Source organism: Guyanagaster necrorhizus (genome assembly GCF_019112545.1).
Source record: "Guyanagaster necrorhizus MCA 3950 unplaced genomic scaffold BT62scaffold_40, whole genome shotgun sequence".
NCBI lineage: Eukaryota > Fungi > Basidiomycota > Agaricomycetes > Agaricales > Physalacriaceae > Guyanagaster > Guyanagaster necrorhizus.
This window is the reverse complement of record NW_025064919.1, coordinates 58,385-75,030: the sequence shown is the minus strand read 5'-3', so window position 1 is coordinate 75,030 and position 16,646 is coordinate 58,385. Positions and strand designations below refer to the sequence as shown.

The 16,646-nt window shown below is 44.9% G+C and overlaps 6 protein-coding genes and 1 non-coding gene across 7 annotated transcripts; 5 read left to right on the top strand and 2 right to left on the bottom strand.

The window, feature by feature from the left end:
• Positions 1-999: 999 nt before the first annotated feature.
• BT62DRAFT_1046248 (uncharacterized protein) lies at positions 1,000-2,748 on the bottom strand (the record flags this gene model as incomplete). Its single annotated transcript, XM_043178476.1, has 7 exons — positions 1,000-1,115; positions 1,319-1,342; positions 1,378-1,418; positions 1,557-1,818; positions 2,328-2,360; positions 2,386-2,586; positions 2,647-2,748. 7 exons carry the CDS (start codon positions 2,746-2,748, stop codon positions 1,011-1,013), a joined length of 768 nt encoding a protein of 255 aa, XP_043034728.1. The 3' UTR covers positions 1,000-1,010.
• A 1,229-nt stretch (positions 2,749-3,977) lies between these two features.
• BT62DRAFT_923451 (uncharacterized protein) lies at positions 3,978-4,760 on the bottom strand (the record flags this gene model as incomplete). Its single annotated transcript, XM_043184515.1, has 4 exons — positions 3,978-4,009; positions 4,130-4,237; positions 4,336-4,496; positions 4,681-4,760. 4 exons carry the CDS (start codon positions 4,758-4,760, stop codon positions 3,978-3,980), a joined length of 381 nt encoding a protein of 126 aa, XP_043034727.1.
• A 1,943-nt stretch (positions 4,761-6,703) lies between these two features.
• BT62DRAFT_t170 lies at positions 6,704-6,796 on the top strand. Its single transcript has one exon. It is a non-coding gene; the product is annotated as a tRNA-Asp (tRNA).
• Positions 6,797-6,835: 39 nt separating this feature from the next.
• Positions 6,836-7,763, top strand: BT62DRAFT_923450 (uncharacterized protein; the record flags this gene model as incomplete). Its single annotated transcript, XM_043184514.1, has 5 exons — positions 6,836-6,887; positions 6,923-6,963; positions 7,124-7,224; positions 7,395-7,590; positions 7,674-7,763. The coding sequence occupies 5 exons, from the start codon at positions 6,836-6,838 to the stop codon at positions 7,761-7,763; spliced, it is 480 nt and encodes a 159-aa protein (XP_043034726.1).
• A 1,491-nt stretch (positions 7,764-9,254) lies between these two features.
• BT62DRAFT_1080234 (uncharacterized protein) lies at positions 9,255-12,622 on the top strand (the record flags this gene model as incomplete). The annotated part of the gene is made up of 6 exons (XM_043179566.1): positions 9,255-9,304; positions 9,357-9,469; positions 10,218-10,261; positions 10,462-10,806; positions 10,865-12,332; positions 12,384-12,622. 6 exons carry the CDS (start codon positions 9,255-9,257, stop codon positions 12,521-12,523), a joined length of 2,160 nt encoding a protein of 719 aa, XP_043034725.1. The 3' UTR covers positions 12,524-12,622.
• Positions 12,623-13,404: 782 nt separating this feature from the next.
• BT62DRAFT_1011808 (uncharacterized protein) lies at positions 13,405-13,906 on the top strand (the record flags this gene model as incomplete). The annotated part of the gene is made up of 4 exons (XM_043177828.1): positions 13,405-13,442; positions 13,506-13,598; positions 13,655-13,795; positions 13,852-13,906. The coding sequence occupies 4 exons, from the start codon at positions 13,405-13,407 to the stop codon at positions 13,904-13,906; spliced, it is 327 nt and encodes a 108-aa protein (XP_043034724.1).
• A 36-nt stretch (positions 13,907-13,942) lies between these two features.
• On the top strand, positions 13,943-14,796 carry BT62DRAFT_1011807 (uncharacterized protein; the record flags this gene model as incomplete). The annotated part of the gene is made up of 3 exons (XM_043177827.1): positions 13,943-14,281; positions 14,568-14,591; positions 14,647-14,796. 3 exons carry the CDS (start codon positions 13,943-13,945, stop codon positions 14,794-14,796), a joined length of 513 nt encoding a protein of 170 aa, XP_043034723.1.
• Between the last annotated feature and the right edge of the window lie 1,850 nt (positions 14,797-16,646).

Genomic DNA, 16,646 nt, shown 5'->3' with positions numbered 1-16,646 from the left:
GCTATGTTTCAGGATGTCAGCGTTGGGTCACTGATTAGTAATTACATAGAAAATCTCTCCGACAGTTGCACTTCAAACTCGTAGTATCTGTTTCTCATCGACAGGATCATCAAACAGGATCAATTAATATACTGCACCGCCTGTAACATGGATAAAAGATGCCTTCGACAAAGATCGTCTCGGAGTGGCTCGGATCGTAGTAATAGCGGTCAACACGGCAAAATTGCAGAAATTCATGAAATTCTAGCGATCCACAGTAGGTTTTAACAATGGGCACAGAACAAAGCCATACAGTAGTTTCAGGGTAAGGATTTTTAATGCCTGTCGCCCGAGGTAAAGGATAGATTCAAAAGATGAAACAGAAACCTAGGCACTACTTACCGTGCCGGTCCAATCTCGATAGGATTCGGCAAGCTGGCATTCTCCATTCGAACCATACTGAAACAAGACTTGACACTGTTACGAAGAGATCAGAGCATCAATGATCGCCCCGGCCGCAATGAAGTGTCAGAGATTCATACAGCACATACTATTTCATGGAATGTTGCGCATCTTCCCAAACATAAAAACGGTTCTCAATTAATTCTGCAGTTGAAAAGATGCTTGAAGACCGGAAGGAAGGAACTTAGGAACTTTATGCGGAACAATCGGGAGTAAGACAGAAATGAAAAAGCCGGTATCGGCAACTTGAAGCCGCCACAGGCCGGTGATGGCCAGGTCGGCCTGTTCTCCGATAACTTGTAATTTACATGTTCATCGCTCGAATCTCCGAAGATGGAGAGGAAAGATAAATTGATGAGAGGACAGGATAGGGATCAAGTTTTGGGATCAATGATAATGTCATTTGTTGGAAATCATCGGTGATGTGCAGGGTAGACTCCAGGCCGGTAAGGCCAGATGGTATGAACTTGTTATTCTACAGCTCCTACAGGGCTTGTATTTATACTCTCAAGACTTATATCTAGAATTTACTACAACTTTCTCTTTCTCTCGAGCTTACTCATCAACTCTCAGCATGATGCCGGATTGCCCTTTCTAGAACTTTCCAGCAAAATCCCAACATCATTGAGAGATACTGAGTTCTCGGGAGCCTTTAAGGGGACAACCCAAGCCAACTATGGAAAGTACGAGAAATAGTAAAAGAGTAGTTAAGAAGATAGTCTATGAGGGAGGCGGGTGGGTGAAAATTCGTCATCGCGCGAGGTAAAGAAAGATGCTGCGAGCAGTCAAGATATATAATATATATATAACGAATGTGTTGAGATTCGGTTTTCACGGCTTTAATATCATATTCTATTTATATATATTTACTGCTTACCTCATACTTTGACATTTTTCGTACCTATCAACTTGACTCGCAAACACTACCGTCCTTACTCTATACGACGAAATATACCTTTCCTTCGAATCACCAGCACCTAAATTCCAACAGAATGAACAAAGAAAAGAGGAGCAAACAAAGAAATTGAGACACGGCACGATGATGCCGTCGTTTCAGCAATGACCCTGAACAACAATCTTGTTCACCAATCATTGGCCAAGTAAAGATGACTCACTGGCCTTCCCCGAAATCACGAGCCTGACAGAACTTGCGCCGTTTCCAAAAATGATGGGTAACAAAGATCCAGACACACTGGTATGACCTTTATTCATCATAATATTGCCGGCAGGCTTATCCTTGGAGTTCAGTTTGACGTGGTCTCCCCTGGTAGCACCGGTATCAGAGAAAGAGATCATCAACGGTAACTTGTTACCGGAATGCAGTTCCCGCCAGATGACGTAGGGTTGGTGTGGGTATTCCCGCCGTACTTTTCTTATCTAGCAAGTCCATGGATTCTCGTCTGGTCCTTCAACTACAATTATAGGTTCGTTCAAGACCCACCCCTGCCCGGTTCAGAGTTATTCAAGATAGCATTCAATCTGGATGACTTGGATCCGGATTGAGCCTACGACGTCGTACTTATCTGTAATTGCGAAGTGTCAACCATGACCATCTACTGCTTGTCGATGTCGTCGAGAACAATGAAGGACACCTTGTATGATGGGACAGTCAATAGTTTAATGCCGTGACGAGTCCGCCAGAGGAATGAATAAAGAAAGCAGAGCAATATCAGTAGATAAGGACAAGACAAGGACGATACCCTTTACCACTTCAAACAGACTCGCAGAGCACGGCGAAAAGGATGATATGCATATATCAGATTAAAGCTCCAATCACATAGCATAACGGCAGAGAAAGGCCTTGAATACATATATAAGACTATCGCTTCAAACTGAACAGTAGGAAATCAGTCAGTGGCACAAGAGACGGTGATATAAACGCGCACAAGGGCCACGAGGTTGGCTTTCAATGATGACACCTGCCATAAAGATCCCCGCACAAACCATAGCTAAGAATAAGATATCACAGAACCCCATGCCTGGTGTGGGTGGCCGTTGTATCTTCACTGAGCGGATCTGTGGTTTCACGGCTGCCCAATGCTGTTTTGGGATGAGCACTTCCCGTCCTTCTTGTCCCTTAAGCGATTGCGTGACGAAAGTTCCACCAGCCGTATCAAGCTGTTGGTTCGCGTAGGCTTGAAAAGACTGTCCATATGGGTTCAACGTCAGATAGTGGGGCGATGATCAGAATATCCCTCAACATACGGAGAATGATCTTTGCAAGAAGGCCAGCCTGGGGATGGCAAGACGCTGGTCGCCTCGCTCTGCGATAACGACTTCATTGTCTACCTTGGTGGGATCCGACATATTCCAGGGCTCGAATGGCGATGATGAGAACGGAGGGCAGGAGTCCAGTTTTTATGGGTTCTCAGAACAAAGGAACAAAGGATTGCCACTCGCTTTGTTATTACAATGAACATCAATCTTGGGAAATGACAGAAAAGACTAAGACTTCGATTGTCTATCAGCATTTGCCAAATGACCAGCATTGATGGAACCTTACCTTTGTCAGAGCCAGCCTTTTTAACACACCGTAAAAGGAGCCTAGTCACCAAGTATTCCCTTCTCCCTACAGCACGTCATATCTTGAGGTTCCTTGAGGGCCTCGCTCTCCGCCTGGGTGGTATCTCAGTCAAAGACCTGAAGAGTCCAAAGACCATTTCTCGAATTGTCACGAATGGCCCTTGATCTTGCAACTGAGCAGGAAAAGACAATTATTGTGCATCAGAATTTCCCAATGGACAGCATTTATGGAAAGTGCTGCTGCCACCGAGTGCTTTGCTCTCAATGAAAATGAGCGACGTAATATTAGGATCCGTTCCTCGTAATTCTTGAGGAATCCTTGGCCCGGCCGAATCACAAGCATGCCGTCGAGAAAGGCACAGCAGGTAGTGTCCATCAGGAAGGCGTCGCCGCATGAAAAAGTCGCCTGCTTGACCCAAATGCATCATGGACATTCTATCAGGCAAAATGTTGCACAAATTGAGAGGGTAATCACGTCATCATGAAAGATGATGTATATACGCAATCAAAGAGAATGAATAGTAGGACGCAAAGGGTTGATATATTGACTGGGACAGTGGGTACGTGACGGTAGGAGCCAAAGCCAGCGGAGAAACCTTTTCCCACCGGACTTGCTCACCAAATTCTAGTACTGTCACGGAACCAAAGCACACTGAGTACTTGTGCAAGCTTTTCTATACCCAATATCTAGTCCTTGCTGCTTTTAAAGGTTTAATCCCGGAAAGGGTCCACGTCTTTTATAATTGTTGTAACTGGACCCTCCGAGTCAGTTCACTCAATAATTTCATTCAGGGGGAAAAGACAAGCAATGTATGGGTGAGAAATCATGATATTTGATGATATCTTCAGAGTTCTCTGCTTGTTATCTTCTGAGTGGATGCTGGTTTCAAATTCTATCCGGGCTCAGCCAGCACTTCAGTTCGCTGTGCTCTAAGTTTACCTCACAAGCCTGGGCCTGATACACACAAGCTCAGCCTCTCATGGTCATTAAAGGAGTATCAGCAAATGACTTCTCAGATGTTCAAAAGGAAAGTGGGTGTATTGCCTACAATACTTGGTGCAGAAGAATAAATAACATGTAGAAATACCAGGGATAAAAAGCAAAGTAAGAGGAATCCGAAGCTGTACTTTTGACCCACACGGTTATGACGCTTAACTTACACACAAGACCCAGCATAACTGGTCCTGATGTTCGCGACCATGGGTCCCTTGAATTCAGCAAAGCCAGAGTGGTCATCTTGATTTGTGACAATAGATTTAATGTTAACGGCACCTGGAACCAAAATTGAGTCAAGCAGCAACTTGAACGAAAAAAACTCTACGAACATTTGTAGTGCCCTTGAGTTTCATCGTCGTAATTGCATCACACACAGCCAGTCACGAGACGCTGCTCATCATCTACAGGATACTTGCCATAGAGAGTACCGTCGTGCTTGAAAGTGAGGTAGTGGCCTTTTGCCTCGTCAACGGTGATGCAGGCGATATCACTAGGAAGGGGCCAGATAACCTCACTGAAAGGCAAAGCAATGCCTCTGGAAAGCCCAATCAATGATGATAAAGTGGAAACATTTATAGGTTTCAATCATGGGCATACAGGAGGGTCAAAAACTTCTAGAGACCAAGATTTCTCGATGGTAAGGTGTACGACTGGATGTTTCTTTGCTAGAAAGAGTCAACATGTTTAAGTGACAAGGAGGAGATGCCAGATTCACGTACGGTCCAGCGCACACTTCGTCTCTACTCCTTTTGTCAAGGGAGGTTATCCCACAATAAAGCTGGATGGACGTTGTTGCCATGATATAACGCAAAAAATTATATCATTGATTGACTGCCATTGCACTGCCGTTGAAACTGGTTAGAGATTCGCCCGCACACTTCGGCCTTCTAAACGGAATGATTTATCGTCAATTCTCAATAGGTTTTGGCCAAAAATATGTAGGCACACCAGGAGCAAGTGGTTGGAAGAGAAAAAGGTTTCAGACAGTCCGGCTAACCGATTTCCCATGACATAGAAGCGCTAAGGGCTCGGTACAGCACACTGTATCCTAGCTTACCGGCATCTATTCATCAGATCATCACAAGTGGAGAGACAAGACAGGGGCATCTTGATGCCAGTATCTCTATATCAGGTCCAAGGGCAGGTACATTCGGAGACGCAGTGGGGCCAAGGGACAATGGCCCTGGCACTAAATCGACTATAACGTGAGAGACCCGTGGCTCTCGTAGTGCACGTAAGATTGGATATGCATTGCGCCGATGGAATACTATGCGGGTGATTTAAAATGAGAAAAATGATAGAAGCAAAGAAGCACAGACGAGTGTTGGCTTAGAGCGGCATTAGACAGTCTCAAGACTGCGAATCTTCTGCCAAGTGAAACTGATCAGATTCGTTACCCAAAAGATGAACAAAGAGGGTTCTAAGTCTCGCACCCTTATCCGTTGTTTACATATCCCATACCCTTCAATCAGATCATTCCCACCCGTCTTTAAACACTTGGAATCGCCACATCTGGAACAGGAACATAGTGTGATACTACACGCCTCCAGAGAAAGCCGGTCCGAGTCACCAAGGCTCCGTCAAGTCAAAGATCACAGAATTCGACGGGAGCTCCAATTTCGAGGACTGCCGGTTCACGTCATCCTAGCAGAGGAAGTGTATCACTTGAAGGCGCATTAGGCTGCTGCAAAGCCTGAAGCTTCATTGAGCTCTCCTCAATATCAGCAGGCATTTCCGCAGCCAGCTGTGGCTGACAATGCGAGACGTCGTGGGATGAAACAACACGTCGTGTTTTGGAAGCATGTAAAATGCCAAATGCTGACACTCATTGAGATTTTTCATTGATTTGCAATGTTACGCCGTACAAGGTCAAGAAGAGGAATTGGACAAGAGAAGATGTAACATTCTTGCGGTAAGGCTGTCAATGATACCCATTGCAGGCATCCCCGGTATATCAAGAACCTCAAAATTGGCCCAAAGATAAAGAGATGGCACTGACCTGTAACACCGTACCGGCGTACGTACATATGCGGCAGGTCCGCTCACAACATGACTTGATCCAACAGGTAGTGCATCATTTATTATCGATACAGGGAATAACGCTTGTTGCACTATGAAATCCGTCAGGTTATTACAGAGAATAATGACGGATGTCCTAACCAAAGTAACCAGCACAGATATGTCTTCCTTCATCATCGTCACTTCCCTTTTGTTATGTCCCGCTCGTTGCCACCACTTTGCATAACGAACGAGAGCCGCCTCTCCTCTCTATGCATATCCACCTGTCATCGAACACGACATTCAGAAATGCGAAATGTCCAGAGGCAATGTCAACTCTGTTGGATCTCCGATTTATCCCACTTCAGACTCCTTATTCTGCGTTTGAGAAAGCAACGGTCGTCGGGTTAGTTTGACAAATTGTGAAAGTATCGTCGAGGACAACATCTCTATTATCGCTCTTCCCTCAACTTCTACACTGGGATTTTCGATATCTCGACCTCCTTGTTAACCAGTCAGCCAAGGTCATCATGTCAGAAAGTGAATGCTTTGAATATCATAATACTCATTCACCTTGACTCCTGTATTTCCCAAAGTCATTATATTCTGGTGTCGAGTTGTGTAAGAGCCAGCACAACTAACTGCTCGATGTCAAGGGGATGATGAAGATCTATATTTTAATAGCAGGCAAAAATGAACAGCTGTACCTTATAATATATTTGAGAATTAGACACATTATGTCACTCTCTGATAGTATATCGGTTAGTACACGCGCCTGTCATAATATCTCTGAAAAGGTATGCGCGCGAAAGCTGGGTTCGACTCCCAGTCAGAGAGATGTGAGGGATTTGAATTAGATTTTGTTGCGTTCAATCAATGTCCCGCTGGCGCACCGTGCCTTTCGCATGCACACGAAACTGGGGGGAGTGTAAGTTACCAGTGACTTACCTGTCTGAAACCCAGGTTTCGTGCGGTATCCTGGCTGGTACCCGGTACTGTACCAGGTATGTTGGTTCATGAATCAACTTGGGTCATTTAGTTGAAAATTGCGGGCAGTCATTGCATACTGCGTATGAAATCCAAGCATTTTTTTTAATGATAGTGAATTCTCCTCGAGGTTCCATTTTCGATATCCGGTTTACTTATTATGGGCTCAATGCTCAGCGAGAGAACGAAGAAAAAACAAGAGAAGGCTCTTTGCTGTGCGAAGCCGTTGACCTTGAAATTGCAGGATTCATTATTCAGAATAGACGATACATGATGCGGTAATTCCCTGTTCATGCATTTGCCAAAGAATGGGAATATAACCGCATAGTGAGTTCGGCGAATTTATAGGATCTGGCCTGGGAGCACCAAATGAATAATATGACTCTCCGCAATATTCACCCCAAAAAAATTCTTACACAATTGCTGAACATCCCAATGGGTTGCATAGAATGGGAAACACATTCAGAACAGACCGCACTTTTTGCTCGCCCCAGCCGTGGAGCGAGCAACGTTTTGGTCGTAGAAGTGGAGATGCCAACCGAGGCCCGAGTTTTGACCGGAATAGAGAATGCGTGGTAGAGAGTCAGACAAACCGTTCCCTGAGAATGGAGCATAATGACTCGCAATCTGAGCTTTACAGAAATGTACAAATCAGCAAAGGCATAGCACGTATCTGCATTTAAAGATGATTTCTGTTCGCCGAAAGGATGATTTGATCCTTGCATAGGTGTCGCCCTTCGCACTGGATCGTGGAAATTCCAAGTACTTCGGAGAGGCAACGAGTGGTTACGAAGGGCTCGTACCAAGTGCATCATAGGACGGTAAATTAATATACGGGGGACGTAAGATCAAAATAGTCCGTAGATATCTGTACCATAGAATGAATCGGGTGTATCCTCCAGCCTATCATAACAAAAAATGTCAACAGGCGCAAGGAGCATTAAAATTTCGCTGAATTACTTAGCCGTTAGTGAGAACGCATCAGAGAGCAGGGTCAGAATTTCCATGCCTCTTCTCCCGAACTAAGAAGGGACGAATGATGGTAAGGTGCATGTTTCTACGATGAAGGACACAACGATCTCTGTTGGACGATGATTTTGAGGGTGACTGCAAATTTTTTTCCGCAGGAAGGAGACCAAACTGCGGAACGAAGAATCATTATTTTGTTAGGTATGTCCTTGCGCTATTATATTTCATGGATTAGATCTTCTACTACCACTGTGCTATTGAGTGTTAGGCTGTTTCTCTTTGCACGCCACTGAGAGCCGACAGGTCAAAAAATTTTGCGCCGGCCCTTTTTATGGTTAAGAGTCGTTCGAGTCCACACGCGTCACAATTATGTGTTCGGTTAACTTTGTCGTGGCTGCTTACTCACTGTCAGGCTATCAGTCTACATGTAAAGGTCATCTGGTGGAATTGATGTCCATCATTTGTCCACCGTCGGCATCGTAATCACGAATGTTGTCAGCTTAACCCCTTTCCGTCAGAAAGACGCACAATATGTTCCTGTCATGCTTACGAATGGTTCTCGACCCTGACCAATGAGATCTCGCCTTCTATTCTTTTTATCCTGATGTTACTGAGTCTTGATCACGTGTGCTCTCTCGGAGGGATCGATGCGCTGACAAGCCGTATGACATGTCTACATGTTTTCGATCTCGAATTGGACTATCCGTTGGAGGGCTTAGGTTCTTGTTTGATACAGCTATTTTTCCTGCTAACTTCTTCGTCAATAGGCGTCTCTTCATTATATAAGCTGGGGAGCTGGTAATATTGCGAAAATATCTTTCCGGCAAAGGAGCACCTTTTGGACGAAGTTACTGTGCCTCAGATGCTTTCTTGAAGCTTTGGAAACAGGAGGAACTGGATGAATGGGACATCTTTCCTGACTGGGTTTGCCTTTCCGAAATATCGCTCTAATTTCTAAAATCAAGGGTTTCATGGCGAGATTTAGTGTGTGCGGGTGCTCAGCTTGAGGATCATGCTAAGTTCGGCTTCGTACAGGTTTGGCACACAAATTTATATGTGTCTGAGGGAATCTGGATTTACATAAGAATTCACAAGGGGTATAGAAGCGATTGGTGTCCATGGACAGAGAAAGATGTAAACGCAAAGGCGCCTTTCTACCACCTTCAAGTATGATTAGCTCTTGTCACATGTCATATCTAAATTATACGCGCCGCTTGTCTTTGCCACAGCTACATTGATATTGGTTGCTAATAAGAACCAGGTGCATTACCAAAATACATCAGCTGAACTCGTCTTCTTCCGAATCAAGCGGCATGCGAAAAATGGCTAACTAGGCATCATGTCAACTCTATATCCCTCCTCGATAGAATTGCCTTATGCCGGACGCATGTCGGAAGGGGTGGGTGGTTAGCGTAATATCAGCTGACAATGTGACCTCTAGCGACTCAGTCGCCCAAACCGCACCGCCGCTTTTTGTGAATACACATTCCGTTGATGCCCCCAAAAGGAGGCAGCGGTTCTCCGACATCCCTTATCGTTATATTTTGAGCAGTCGTGCATGATCCACAAAAGGCAATTGGCCAACCTAAATGGGAGATGTAGCCATCACGTGATGTTGTTTTCAGTTCAATCTGGATGTTTCAACTCCGTTGTCGTTGATTTCTTCGACAAAGATTGAAAAATTAAATATTTCCCCCACACCACCTCTTTCTAGGGGAAAATTCGCACTTTTAGACTTCATTTTGAAGTCTATATCGATGCTTGGACAGGGAACTGGAAATCTTGGACTTCATCTAGGTTCTTGGATGGGGAAGACAGAAATATATTAATTTCTACTATGGGACGGGGGAAGGAGGGCATGATATAACTTTCCATCATCCAACGCACGCGTCACAAGGGCTTGCAACTTTTGCTAAAAAGAATTACCCAGCTTTGCATCCTTCAAAAGCCGTCGGACTCGGACTCGGACTCGGACTAAACTCGGATGACCATCATATTTTGATGTCTTGGCAATGGCAATGGCAAAGTATCCAGCATAGTTCTGGGACATCTCTTCCTGGTATATAGTAACGCTGATAAGTATCCGAAAGTTCAACGATAACATTAAAATTCCACTCCTTCGTTGCGATCATGAGGCACGCTAAGCAATTCCGATCTTGATCTGATATATTTCAAAGAAGCCCCGCGCGTCGGGGTTTGCTAGATCGTTATGTTCAAACGCAGTTAATAGGGTGGGCATTGTAAAACTTCTTCCCTTTATTTTGATTGCCATGGTCCTTCCGATATGCTGATCGTACGATAGCAATCACTACGCCGCACCCTGCATTGGGCGCCGTCCTGCGACTCGTGCCTTGACAGAAATTCAAATACCGAGAACCAGATGATGACGCAGAGCCGAATGACGCATCCTCCTTGTTTCCGGCGTGGATTCAAATTTAAATATATCGAGCCATGAGGGAAACCAGACTTGCATAGAATTTCTCGGTAGCTCTACTATTTTTCCCTGTATCACTGCACACCAAAAGGACCGAAATCTCCGCAGTTAGGGTCCGGATTACATATGTTTTCATCGGGCGAGCGGAGTTGACTTCCAAGTCTGGAAACCATCAGCCGCTTACGTGTTTCCGTTTGTACAACCGCTGTTCTTGGCTTCATTTGTAATTTCGGTAGCGCTCTCACCATTACCACCACCATCCAGACGGAGACGACGACGACGACGAGGGATGTTTTCCTCGCTTAATTCCCTTCTTCCGTCTGTGCTACACCTCAACTCATCTCCTACGGCGCCAAAACCGATTGTTATTGAAGACGACGAAGACGATGTACAGGAAGAGGCAGTTAAAAACGAATCCAAGACGGAGAGAAGAGAAAGAGAGAAAAAAGCCAGCGAAGTTCGTGTTTATATTATTTATGCAATTTGAAGACTGGTGACGCTTATATTTATTACAGACATTTATTTTTGTACGGCCACCGCCGGCAAAGTCTAACCATCCACTGAATCTTCAAGTCCAGCTTGTCCCACCAAATACCCGTGCCCCAGGTCTGCCTACCCCCCGGCAGTCTATCGACGATACCCTTCCTGAAACTCCCTTGAGCCGCACCCAGTCCAACCTATCTTCGACATCCTCTTTTTCTTCCGTTTCATCCACCGCGAGCGGGAGGCGCATGATCATCCCTCTCTACAACTTGCAGGCTCACAATGTCATGACGAACATCGTCGTCGATGCTGGGACTGACGCCAAAATTGCTAAATTCGCCAAAAGGGGAATGGAGTTGATTGATTTGGCTGTGATGGAGCCTGTGGAAGTTTGGGCAGCGTCCAAGGTCGACAACCGGGAGGTGAAACAGCAGGATTCGCGTTCATCAGCTGGCGCTTTGATGCCTCCGACCGGACCCAGCCCTGCATCGAGCGCTGTTTCACTGTCAAGTGCCGGCTCACATGCCCCTTCTGCTACCAGCGACAAGGCTCGGAAGAACCTATTCGGCAAGATGTTCAAGCGAAATTCCAAGGAACCTGCCACGCCAGACATGACGCCAACGCAAGCACGGCATACCCGGAATCTGTCTGCCGGCTCGATGCACCGTTCGCCGTCACCCATCTTCCCGCGAAGGTCTGTCGACGTGCCACTGGCAGAGAAGGAGGAACCACAAGCAGCTAACGTTCCCCGTGAAGTCCTCCTTCCGGCAACACTCGGTATCCAGCCTCTTTTGTCGATATCAACCACCAACCCCGCAACTTACCCGAACCTTGTCTCCTTATTCACGTCTTCGGCTTATCCACCAGCAGTAAGAGGGGTGTTTAATGGTCGTGGACCCGCGATGTATGTCTGGACCGTGAGGCGGTGGCTCAAGGGGGACGTGGGCAGTGTACTCGGAGGCATGTTGCGAGGATCAAATCAAATCGTAGTCGGGGAAGGCAGTGAAGTTCGTGTTGAATGGCGACGGGGGAAACCGAAAAAGAAGCGCGCCAAGAATCCTAATACACCCGCCGCGCCCCGTAGAAAGCGGACAAGTGTGGGGAGTGGAAGCTCGACGTCAGCGACGAGTGCGGAGGGATTTTCAAGATTGAAAACAGGAGAGGACGATGGAGAGGAGAGTGATCCGGAAGATTCAGAAACGCCGTGGACGTGTACTGTCAAGGTGAAAAGCCTTGGCCCGTTGCTACCGAGGACGCCAACGTCGACGAATAGGAATTTTTTTCCGTCGCCGCGCACTGTGCCAGAGGCGCGGTCTGTGAAGGTCAAGGTTGGGACGCTCTCGCCGACACCGCATCATCCAAAGGTGGTTGCGATGCTCAAGGTGCCGTATCCATTACCAGACGTAGAGGTTGAGCGGGTTGGGATCGTAAGGAGAAGGGTGGTCAGTCTCGAGGAGGGGGTGGGAGAAGGGGGTGGGAGAAAGGTGGTTAGTGAAGGCAGTAAGCATCGTCTTTCTGCTTGTCTTTTTCCCATGTCATGTTTTGTCATAGCTCCCACGGGCCTCGTGTTTACAGCCGAGGAGATTAAGGATGTCGTTTGCAGTACGGGGTTATGGCTCGTCGTAAGAGAGGGCTTTGGAGGGGTAGGTAAGGTCAGTCGGAAAGGCGATGGATGGAGGATAAGGGCATGATCTGCTCAAGTATTTTTTTTATTTGGAGGAGGAGGATGCGGGAGAGATATTATTCGTGCGTATGCTTCCAAATTTGTGCTATTTACTTGCTTTTTTTTTTCTCTTCCATTATGACGTTGTTATGTTCTTACCTGTATCCATGAACGTCCATTCGTTTTCATTTACGTATTTCATACCCTAGTAAGGGGAGGAGGGGAGGTTAAAAATATATAGAATATGTATAACAACGTACTTATTTTAGATGCTTTCCTCCATGGTTTAGGTGAGTCGGGCCGGCTGCTGTGGCAGGAACTGAGTGGGACCCTTCCTTTGCATCTAAGATAGTGGTCTTTGCGGCACTGTAATTGGATCTGGAAGCTTTGAATGGGGATTATGTCGGTATAACTACTCACAATCCTACTAGGTAACAATATCCCTCAAGAAACATTGGCGGGCAGTAGCGCGCCAAATGAATAACAGAATAAACCAGCAAAATTAATGTTCCGACGCCTCTTGTTCCCCAACAACTACCCACGACGCGTCGTCTTTTGTTTCTCTCTCTCTCTAGGCTGGCAAATGCTCTCTTTTCTCTCTCACGGCAGGCTTCGCTAGGTAGGTGCGTCGAACTTGACCAAAGCGGATCTTTGAATAAAGCAAACTATCAATGTCTTCTCTTTTGTTTTCCGAGTCAGGGTACTGTCACATTCATTGACCTGTCCTGCTGAAGAAGGCTGGATATTGTCTTTGGAGCCTTTTTATCACGATGCCATCAGCGAGGTCACCGAGTCAAGTGGCAGGGATTGTGTTTATTCATGCTGGTGATGATGCCAATGGCGACTCGCAACAAGGCGATTGGTCTTTATAAAGCGCACATGCCTTAGCTTTACAGGTTACTCGCCACCATGGACGTCTATTACACTCCTGCCGACTTGAGCGAAAAGTGAGTATCACTGTGACCATCGAATTCTTTGAACGCATTACTTTGACCATCTCGCCTACTTAGCGTAATCCTTGAAATGACGCTTGACGGCGTCTGTCTGTTTTCACACGAAGGGAATTACCAAGATAGCTACGAAGAGGCTATGGCTGATATCAGGTCGATTCCTCCGTGTTCTGACGTGATACGCTGCATAGCTCTGATAGTGTTCTCAGAGCCTTTTACGAGGGATACGCACCGACGCCGGTGTTTGACGACATACCGAGCGAGTCCGAGCCGCCTTTGACTTTGGAAGACTGGGAGTACCTGCAGTCTATATGCCACTTTGATCTCGGCTTTGGAGGGGATGTGCCGACGTAAGCGACGAAATGTTAATGCTCCTTGCGCCTGTTGACATTTTTTGTTATGATAGGCTGGAGGATACACCCGATTCATTCTATGGTACAGATATCTACGGACTATTTTGATCTTACGTCCCCCGTATATTAATTTACCGTCCTATGATGCACTTGGTACGAGCCCTTCGTAACCACTCGTTGCCTCTCCGAAGTACTTGGAATTTCCACGATCCAGTGCGAAGGGCGACACCTATGCAAGGATCAAATCATCCTTTCGGCGAACAGAAATCATCTTTAAATGCAGATACGTGCTATGCCTTTGCTGATTTGTACATTTCTGTAAAGCTCAGATTGCGAGTCATTATGCTCCATTCTCAGGGAACGGTTTGTCTGACTCTCTACCACGCATTCTCTATTCCGGTCAAAACTCGGGCCTCGGTTGGCATCTCCACTTCTACGACCAAAACGTTGCTCGCTCCACGGCTGGGGCGAGCAAAAAGTGCGGTCTGTTCTGAATGTGTTTCCCATTCTATGCAACCCATTGGGATGTTCAGCAATTGTGTAAGAATTTTTTTGGGGTGAATATTGCGGAGAGTCATATTATTCATTTGGTGCTCCCAGGCCAGATCCTATAAATTCGCCGAACTCACTATGCGGTTATATTCCCATTCTTTGGCAAATGCATGAACAGGGAATTACCGCATCATGTATCGTCTGCCCTGAATGAATAAATCCTGCCACTTGAAGGCCAACGGTTTCGCACGTCGACGTTCTGATTACTGTGCACCAGGCGTGTGATTACGCATGTGATAAGGTAAGTAACAATATATTACCATATCAAAACACCCCTCCCTGAGGGGTCGGTATAGGACCGTAACTTCCCCCCCGCCCCCTGGGGAACCCCGGCTTGCCAGCAAGACATTGATAGAACAGAACAAAATAGAATAATGGGCCGAGGCTGGGAACTCTCTGGCTGGGAGTTGAACCCATCTTTCACACAAACACCCTCCGATTTCTGATACATAACAGACACATGTAATAACTGGTGGACTATCAGAGAATGATTTAATGACTAAAGATTAATAAGATACATTGTCAATTTTGTCTATGATTGGAATAAAAATTATTTGATAGATCCTGGAATATTCACATAAAGCAGTGGTGTAGTTTGGGGGATTGAATGGCTGGAGGTCACATCAGCTGATGTTACTCTAACCACCCACTCCTTCCAACATGTCTGACATAAGGTGATTTTATTGAGGGCAATAAAGTGAACATGATGCCTCATTTGCTATTTTCTGTATGCTGCTCAATATAGAAGAAGGCAAGTTCAGCTGGTAATGCACCTGGTTCTTATTGGCAAAAAATATTAATGTAGCCATAGCAAAGACTGGTGGCACATATAAGTTAGCTATGACATGTGATAAAAACTAATCATACTTGAAGGTGTTGAAAGACACCTTTGCATTTACTTCTTTCTCTATCCATGTAATGCACACCAATCTCTTTTATATATTTTGTGAATTCTTATGTAAATCTAGATTCTTTCAAGCACATATAAATTGGTGTGCCAAAACCTATACAAAGTGAAAGCCAGCATAATGTTATTGTGACCAAGCAAACCTTTATTATACAGTAACCTCACTTAAGCCAGGCAAGATGTCTCATTTATCCAATTTCTCCTATTACCAGTTTCCAAGCTTATATAATAAAGAGACACCCATTGGTGAGGATATTAGCAGGGAAAATTGCTGTATCAAATAAGAACTCAAGCCTTTTGACAGATAGTCCAATTCAAGTTTGAAAATATATAGATATGTTATAAGACTTGTCAGCATATTGGTCTCTCTAAGAGTGCACATGTGATCAAGACTCAGTAGCATCAGGATAAAAAGAATAGAAGATGAGATTTTATTGGTCAGAGTTAAGAACTATTCATAAGCATGATAGAAGCATATTTGTACATCTTTCTAATGGAAGTGGAGTAAGCTGACAATATTCATGATTACAGTGCTAATGGTGGACAAATGATGGACATCAATTTCATCAGATGACCTTTACAGTGAGTAAGCAGCTATGATAAAGTTAACCAAACATGCAGCTGTAATGTGTGCAGACTCAGATGACTCTAATTATAAAAAGGGCCAGTGCAATATTTGTTCATCTGTCAGCTCTCAGTGGTATGCAAAGAGAAACAGCCTAACATACAATAGCACAGTGGTAGTAGAAGATCTAATCAATCAAATATAATAGTGCAAGGACATATCTAACAAATGAATGATTCTTCATTCTTTGATTTGATCTTCTTTCTGCAGAAAAAAAAATTGCAATCACTCTCAAAATCATTGTCCAACAGAGATTGTTGTGCTCTTCATCATAGAAACATGCATCTTACCATCATTCATCTCTTGTTAACTTAGTTTTGGAGACAAGGCATGGAAAACTCTGATCCTGCTCTCTGATGCATTCTCATGAATGGCTTGTATTGAAAATTACTCATTAGTCTTTTTGATTGAGTTAAATTTCTGGATTCTTGAATTTATCTGGTGTGTGACTGTCTCCAGAGCCTTTTCTGTACTAATGGTTAAGTAGTTCAGTGACATTCTGATGCTTCTTGTGGCTGTTGACATTCTGTTAGGATAGGCTGGAGGATACATCTGACTCATTCTATAGTATGAATATTCACAGACTATTTTGATCTTATGGTTTCTCATATATTAATTTATTGCTCTTAGTTTTCTCATTATCTCACTGAAGTACTTGAAATTTCCATGATCCAATGCAAAGAGTGATATTATATTAGGATCAAACTATCCTTCTGGTGAACAGAAATCATCTTTAAATACAGATATATGTTATGACTTCACTG